Source organism: Sinocyclocheilus anshuiensis, unplaced genomic scaffold, assembly GCF_001515605.1.
Source record: "Sinocyclocheilus anshuiensis isolate Anshui unplaced genomic scaffold, SAMN03320099.WGS_v1.1 scaffold1392, whole genome shotgun sequence".
NCBI lineage: Eukaryota > Metazoa > Chordata > Actinopteri > Cypriniformes > Cyprinidae > Sinocyclocheilus > Sinocyclocheilus anshuiensis.
This window is the reverse complement of record NW_015542476.1, coordinates 367,255-376,290: the sequence shown is the minus strand read 5'-3', so window position 1 is coordinate 376,290 and position 9,036 is coordinate 367,255. Positions and strand designations below refer to the sequence as shown.

The window sequence follows — 9,036 nt, the reverse complement described above, 5'->3', positions numbered from 1 at the left end:
TAGCCTATATGTATAACAGTTAGCCTAGTTGTAATCTGATTTTCTAATCTGACTGGACAAGAGACTTTCTATTGATATTTCCACCTGCACGCACGCGTTCTAGACGGGCTGTCAGTCAGTGCAGTTACAGTGCTGCGCCACAAGGTGGTGGCTGTCATTCAACTACACGCTCAAAAACGCTGATTCATCATTCAAAGAGACGTAATGAAACACGCTGTTGAAATCATTTTAACTTTGAGCGCCACTTTAGAAGGCTCAGCTGACCAGCTATGCGTCGATGCTAAGACAGAGATTTCGCTTTCCTTGGACATGACAACCTATTTTCACAAATATATATGACTCAGCCTGGAGGACAGACGCAAGTAATCGCATGCGCTCAGTTGATCTCTCTCTCATTCACTGTCTGTTTAGGTTTGTTAAGTGCAAATCTACGGAGCCTCTTTACAAATCAGCATGGTACACATTATGTTATCATTACTAACTTGTTTAATATTCAGTCCACATGCATGAAGTGTAACACGAGAAGAGCATAACCTTACGAAAATATAAAACAGGCAAAAATCGCGGTTGCTGCGGTTCTTTCATTCCTCTGCGGTTTGCTCGTCAATAGCGCGGTATTGCGATATTGCGGTTATCGCTACAGCCCTGTCTTAATGTAGCAGTTTATGACTGAACACCGTGAAGTTTTGCTTGCCCCATGAAAACAATTCACTTAAACCTGCTCCACCTTTGCTCCATTTGTGCAAAAAAGATGTCAAAATGTCACTTCTTAAAGGACAAAAGGAGTGAATTAAATTTTGATCTTTCTTATTGCTCAAGTGCAAAGTGCATTGAAATATTTAAGATACATTGCATAGCCATTGTTCTCTGTGCATAAACATTTCAGTGAACAGTTTAAAAGCTGCAGTTGACATTAATAATAATAATAAAATACAATTAAAGCTAAAGAAATCTCCCAGGAAACAAGGGGGTCAGACTTCAAATTTGGGATTAAGAGCTGAATCCAGACATCATCTATAATCCTGTCTTGCTTTTATGTCTAATTTCCATTTTGTTAAAAAGCATCTGCATAGTGGGCTTAAAGTTGACAAAGCCGACATACTTGGCACTTAATGACATTCCTTACTGATCTCTCTTTCGGCTTGCAAGTGAATTTAGATGCCAGAATATGAGAGAAAACAATTACAAGTGACATCTCCATTTGTTTTTTAAGACAGCCATCAAAAGCATTTACTCAGCGACTCAAAACTCAAAAAAGAAGTGCACTTGTATTACTAAGACTACACAAGGGGGAAAAACTATTATGAAGCAGTTTCCACAAATAGAGTAAAAAAGGGGTCTAAAAATAAAAATGAGCAGTATTTTTCTTTAACACAGGACAGATTAAAATTTGAAAGAACCTTTTCTTGCATACAAGATGCACACAGATTAAATGGTTTTATCCCATTACCTGGCAGTACTAGGTATACACAGGAAAGCAGAATGATCATGAACCATGAAACCCTTAAATACAGCTTTTCAGAAAAATCTTTGAAAAGTCTAAATGCAGTCTAGGCCACGATTCATACAGACAATCACAATCAATTAAAGGCTGTAGCAACAGTTTTTAAAGGTGAGATTTTGGGGGTTGATTATTTTTACCCAATTCTTACCAACAGTCCATTAGTGTTAAATGTAACAAGCTACAAAGACAACAGCGGAAACAAGATAGCAAGGAGGGTGTAGGCCTGTGAGGCTGCCTGTCAACGATCACCCAAAGACCTAACAAATTGACTGTGCATCAGAATAATGTCAAACAAGGTTTCAGATGTCAATCACTCATTTCAATCTGTGTGGCACCTTGACAGTGTCAATGTTCAAACCATAAATACAATTAAAAGAGTAACAAAATAACTGAATGACCTGATATGAATCTATAAGATGGCTAACAGCACAATCTGATTTAAATAAATTTGAAAGCAAAACTTGAGTTTGAAAACTGTATTTTGTCAGAATGTCCTGCTACTGTAGTGATAGTGAAATAGTGAAGTGAAATATAGATTTTTCAATATATAGTGAAATATCTGAAAAAATTTTAAAGGTTCAATACTTATTATCCGCAGTATCGATACACAAATATTAGCTGCTCTTTCTCACTCTCTCTTCTCTCCGTCAGTATTGTAATTACATAAGTATATGGTCCATTGAGCTGCGTGTTTCAGAGCGAAGCACGTCAGCATGCTCTTTGTGTAAAATAATTAACATACGTACTACTAAAATACTAATACAGTAATATATTTTTGTCTTAGAAATAATAATAATAATAATTGTTGTTTTTAACTGTGGTATTGAAAATTGTATTAAATATGGATATTGTTCAAGCTATTGTATTGAAAAGGTATTATATATAATTCAAACATCATGACAACACTACTCAGGATAAATGAAATGAACTTTTCATTGACAACATGGTGACTCTTTTGTAAATGGAGAAAAACAAGTGAATGAAAAGCAGAAGAACCCAAGACAGAGAGGGAAAAAGTGAGATCAGTTATTAAATAAATATGAAATAAATACACTACATACAATGTCTGTTGTTATACCACTGCTTCCTTCACACACAACAAAAACCTACTACTTCCATTAGATGCTGCCAATGGAAATGACCTTGACCTGTGTGGGATGCTGAGAGCGAGTTAGTTTCTCTGCTTGATTGGGATTTCCGCTTGACTTCAGACCAATGGGGAGTGTGTGTCATTTTGACAGAGCGTGTACTTGAGGAAGTGAGCGAGAGAGATCAAGCGACAGACATGGAGAGAGGGAACACTGAACAGACTTCTGAACTCATTTCTTGGAAGCTGTGTTGGCAGAGCTACCTGCTGGGAGTGGGTCGAGGGCCAATCAGTTGATGTCATGCACCCCATAGGCGGGATTTAATAACCTTTACTGTGCTGCTGGCGCTCTAGAATGGCTTGAAATTTCATAGTGTGCATGTGTGTATGTGAAAAATGGTGAGAGAGACAGAAACAGACCATGAGCAATGTTACATGAAGCATTCAGGTTTCATTCATCTGTCAGACTGCAAAAAAATCATGCTGGGAAAACATCAATCAGGTTTCAAGCTTGCACAAACTTGTACAAACTTGTGGAGACATGATACATTTATATATTTACATTTACATTTAGTCATTTAGCAGACGCTTTTATCCAAAGCGACTTACAAATGAGGACAATAAAAGCAGTCAAAACTAACAAAAGAGCAACAATATATAAGTGCAAATGACAAGTCTCGGTTAGCCTAACACAGTACATGTAGCAAGGTGTGTGTATATATATATATATATATATATATATATATATGTATTATACACACACACATATACACACACACAAAAACAAAGAAAAACAAGTAGATAGAATAGAAAAAATAATTGGCTCGATAAGTTTAGACTCGAAGTGGATTGGTCTCTCTAAGCGAGATCCCAATTTGTCAGTCATCCGACGTGACATCGAGAGTGACCGACTGAAAGGGAACTTTTTTTTTTTTGGTGTGTTCATCAATGCAACCTTGCTTAGGTTCATAAGGGCATGTGCTTGACTGAATAGATGACAAGACGTGACAGGAACTCCCTGTAGTACCATCTCACTAACAACAACCTCAACAGATGAGTTTATGTGTGCATGTGTGTGTGTGTGTGTGTGTTTGTGTTATAGAAATGAAGTGAAAGAGATTGTTGACTTAGTGATTCTGTCTGCTGTGTAGATGTGAGAACTGGGCTTTGAAAAATCCATATTAGTCAACAATTAGTTTAGGCCTAACAACATATTGTTACCATTTCAGAGCCATCATTGAATGACCTGGACTTCATGTGCATAAACAGCACAGTAACAGGTGTGAGACCAGTTCAAAATGACTCCTTTATTCTGTTTAATTTAGTGTGGTATTTGGACGTTTGTCCACACAGAAGGACAACTAAAAAAAACAGGGCCAAGTTATGAGGGCACCATCTGTCCCATGTGCATGTCTGAGTTAGTGTTTGAACAACAATGTCAACACTCCAGCGTCCAAGGCATATGGGTTGGGCAAAGATTAAATATAAAAGATTATGGTTTTATAGATTAAGGGCAGATCTTTGTTAAATAAACAAGTACAAGCACCTGTCATACACTAGCATTCAAAAGTGAGGTCAGTGGGATTTGTTTTTTGAAAGAAATTAATACTTTTATTCAGCAAGGATGACTTAAGTTGATCAAAACAAGACAGTATATGTAATTTAAAATGTAATAAAAGATGTATACTTCTAATGAATGCTGTTCTTCCATTCATTAAAGAATCCTGAATTTTTTATATTGATTTTCACAAACATATTGAGCGGAATAACTGTTTTCAACACTGATAGCAATAATAAATGTTTTCTGAGCACCAAATCAGCACATTAGAATGATTTCTGAAGGATCATGGGACACTGAAGTCTGGAGTAATGGCTGTTACTAGCAAAAATAAGTTTCCACATTCCTACTAAACTAATCTTATTTATTTACAAACATTAATTTGAATTAAAGCTGGGTGATTTATCAGCATCTGTGATTTTGATTTTGATGTCATTTGCCCAGTGGTCATATATAAATACATTAGGGATGCACCGATACCACTTTTTCCAGTACTCGCCCTAGAGCTGCTCCACTGCAGCGGCTTAGTACTGTAATCACGCGCTTTGCTGTAATAATGCAGGGAACCACTCGTTATAAATCTCCTAACTGTGATATTTTCAGAAATAGAAGTCGCATTTTTTCATCTGAAACGTGCTGCGATTTATATTCCAAAGCCATAACATAAATTATTTTACACAAACTCTGTCTGGGAAAAAAAAAATTATTTTAATGGAAAATGTATTTATAAAAGTCCAGACAGGATTTTTCATTAAGCGATGTGTGGTTTTTGTATGGTGGATCAGAGCTCAACTGATGTAACATTTAAGGAAAATACCATCATTGTTATGGTGTAATATTAAAATGTTATGTAAAGGCAGATGAGAAACTGGAACCCACTGAAATCAAAGTGAAAACATTACCACTTAACCAATGAGTCATACTTAACTTATATTTGCTCATTCTTGCATTCATTCACTGACCTATAAAATCCTAGGCTGACAGTGACAGATGTAGAAATTAAGTTATCAAGTATCTTTGATACTAGTACTAGTAGAACTGAACAGCATTTGGAAATTAGTAATTACTACAGACCTGATCTCTGGATCAATACATCAAACATTCTCAAAATTCATTGTTGATATTTATGTATCAGTTTCTACAAATGTCAATATCAGTCGCTGCATAAAGATACACAAACAAACACACAAAGATTGACGCATATTTAAAGGCAAACCTCCATACACAATAAACTGTAGCAAAAGAAAAGATACAGATAAAAATAAGGACAGTGTGTGTGGGTTTACTCATTTAGCCAAACCTAGCTAAACCTTAGCGAAACCTCCCTTTGGTTACATCCGACTGACAAATTCTCAATTACAAAGATGATTCATAAATAGAAGAAATCTAAATTTACATTATAAAAATTAAAAAAGTGACTTTTACAAACAGGAATATACAATTCATTATAATTTCTAAATCATTATAATAAATTAAATCCAAAATTCAGTTCCAGTCCTCTAATCTGATTGGACAAGCAGAGTTCAAGAGCTTGCGTCACTCCACCGGTCTGTGTTCTACTGTGTTCCAGACAGGAGCTGGCGCATGTGAGTGGTGACAAGTGAATGTGGAACTTATCATATTGCTTAATTATATAAAACAATAGACATCTACGGTATTAACACATTTAATAGTATTTAATACAGCCTAAATAAGCTGCTTTATCATCCACAGGCTTTTCCTTTACATTACATACAGATCTTTCTTGTTTTTCTTATTTGGCTAACCATAAAAATATTGAAATTCTGGCTAACTCTACTAAGCATACCTGGGAATAAACTAGGGCTGCACGATAAATCGCATGCGATATCTAATGCGCATCTTGTCAGAAAGCCGGTTCTGTAATCAGCGGTAAATGCGCATTAAATATCGCATGCGATTTATCGTGCAGCCCTAGAATAAACTAAAACTTCATAAATGAGACTTCATAATAGACACTATATATAAAATAACATTACATTACACATTCATCTTTCAAAGACACACACTGCACTATGGTCTATTCATAGCTTCGTTCTACAGATTAGACCTGTTGAGAAATGAAGGCACAAAACAATTAAAGTCTTAATGATGTTAGCCTACAGTATTCCCTAGCTGAAGTGTTTCCCAAATGGAAGTGACAGAATGAAGAAGTAAACAAAAGAAAGAGAGAGAATAAAAAGGGACAGGGTCTCAGATGACTTGAAAGCTCAGAGACATTATGTGTTGTTTCCTTCATTGGAAGCAGACCACTTTCCAGTTATTTTTAGGTTTGATAACACAAGACCTAAGGAGCTGTCAATCACATACTGCCATTCTTAAGAGACATTCTGCAAGCTGACCTTTCACCCAATCATCACAGAGGGACTGACAGAAAGAGAGCGCTGTCAAGTTATGTATCTGCTGCCCAATGCTCTCAGAGCGAGTCTGTGAAAGATCGACTCAATCTTATCCTCTTATACTCTTACACGCTTAACGTCTGGGTGGTATGAATGTGTTCACAGTGCAACAGCAGAAACATATGAATATTGTTCACATGAATATATATGCACATGCCTATGAGTGGGCAGGACTGCCTTCCGACATTTACACATAGAAGTGAAAAAATATAGCGGAACGAATCCCAAACAATTCAAGACAAGGGACAACTTCCGTGCAGGAAAGATAGCATGATCCTTCAGAAATCATTCTAAAATGCTGATCTGGTGTTCAATAAACATTTATTGTTATTATCAATGTTGAAAACAGTTGTGAGGCTTAACACTGTTGTGGAAAGTTGATAGCTTTTTTAAGATTCTTTGATGAATAGAAATAATTTTTTTTAAACCGAAAAATATTTTGTAACATTATAAATTACTTTACTGTCACTTTTGATTATTACATGCATCCATGCTGAGTAATCAAGCTTGAGCTGTAAAAACTGTTAATTCAGACATGCTTATATGAAGCCCCATCATGGAAAGCTTCTTCTCCATTGCATAAACTAAGATATTTTAAGTATTACTTGGTGGTTTCATGTACACACACTCACATACACATTCACAGCAGGTGCGCAAGAAAAGCTGCTCGTCAGGGCTTGAATTAAAGGGCTGAATTGCCAAGCAAAACTTAATCCGATGACAGTTATAAAAGCTCATTTACTCAATAAAATGGGGAGAAAATGTTAAAGAGAGAAAAGAGAGAAGGAAATAGGCTGCAAAGAAGGTCAGTACAAATTATTTACTGTTATTTTCAGGAAAATCTAACACAACAAGGGCATGAATTCTAGACTCGTCTCTGAGAGAACCCACTAACCCAGAAAATATCAGCAGTGAAACATTTTAAACAAACTGACATTCCTCTAAAAAGCCCAGAACAACTCTATCAGCAGGTCCTATTTAGACATATACATTTTTCTCACTATTTTACACCCACAAGCATTTTTATATTTTTATATTTTCAATTTCCAATCTAAATGTATACTGTCCAAAAATATTTAAATGTATGTTGTCCCTTTAAGTAATTGTATAAGTATACTTCACATTTGAAAAAAAAAATCCTTAAGCTGCATTGCTTAGCATATATCTTAAATATATTTAAATAGTCACTATGTACAGAAAGAAAAATGCTGTATGGGTTAAAAATAGTAAAAAAATATAGGATAGAAAGGTTTATGAAAATCTTGCAGCTGAAGCACTTTGATCTCCTGGCAGGCTCGTCACAAGCTCTAAAGGTAATAAGTCATGCACATACACAAATTCCTGCTCCATGTGATCAAGCAACAAATCCAACTTAATTTGTCTTAGAAATGGTCTTCAGTCTGAACTATGAGGGTCTGTGTGAGTACATGGCAAGTACATATAGAAAACTAGGATACACACACACACACACACACACACACAAACTGACCAATCAACCAAAATAATGGCAGTCATCTTCAATTTCCATTTGCTGTAGACCCCGCAGAGATCATTCATGGGGAATAACAAGGCTTTCTGTGCCCCGGTGTCTGAGTATGTGTGTGTGATCTCTCTTTTATCAATGTGCGGAACATGAAATATGAAACCTCAGGTGCAAAAATACTACCAGGATACACCCTAAACTAAGCACACACTGGTAGACTCTGCAGAGTATGTGATAAATATAGAGGAACAAGCTGTTTTTTCCCCAGCTAATGAGTCTTACACTGCAAAAGACGTGTCTGAGAAAACAGCTGCTGTGGGCCAATCTGCAGTGATTACTCAGCACTCAGAGTCTGTGTCTGTGAGTGAAAGTGTCTGATCTTACCCTGATTCTTCTCATAGCAGCAACAATCTCCATACGACTGTTGGGTCTTGGGACATCCAGGCTGCCAACATACTGCAAAAGAAACACATGCTTGAATGTTAGATAAAGAGTGTTCTGTTTATACTCTGTTATTAACTGCAACAGAGGAATCACCCATTCTAAAATGAATGAGGCAGCTTCATTTGCACAAACACACACAAACACACTTTTTATGTTAATGAATGCCAAGTTACTTTTGCATTTGGCAGGACACTGGAAGCCTCATTTCTCAAACTCTATTTATGTTTAAATGTTAATCTAAATCAGTCGTTCTCATTTGGTTTTGCTTCAAAACTCTCAGTACCAGTACTACCAAGAACTACATAGGCCGAGCAATATGTAAAGTTAAAAAGACAAACTGACGATTTTGTAAATTTGTTAAAAACATCAGTAGATGCTAGCCTGTGCAAATTTGCATTGCTTCAAAATGTAGTATTTGTATTATTTGCATATGCATTCCTATAAGAACAAATCTGTAACCCATCACTGAATTGGTCAGATTCAGAATGGGCAGGGTTGGAAATTAATGAAGGCTAAAATGGCAAAAATGCCACCAGAAGTGAC

The 9,036-nt window shown here is 36.2% G+C and overlaps 1 protein-coding gene across 1 annotated transcript in view; it reads right to left on the bottom strand.

The window, feature by feature from the left end:
* LOC107693817 (carboxyl-terminal PDZ ligand of neuronal nitric oxide synthase protein-like) overlaps nucleotides 1-9,036 on the bottom strand; it is a 40,279-nt gene that overhangs the window by 27,536 nt on the left and 3,707 nt on the right. Inside the window, exon 2 of the mRNA XM_016493340.1 lies at nucleotides 8,434-8,505. Coding sequence (XP_016348826.1) covers nucleotides 8,434-8,505 — 72 coding nt within the window. The remainder of the gene's footprint in view (nucleotides 1-8,433; nucleotides 8,506-9,036) is intronic.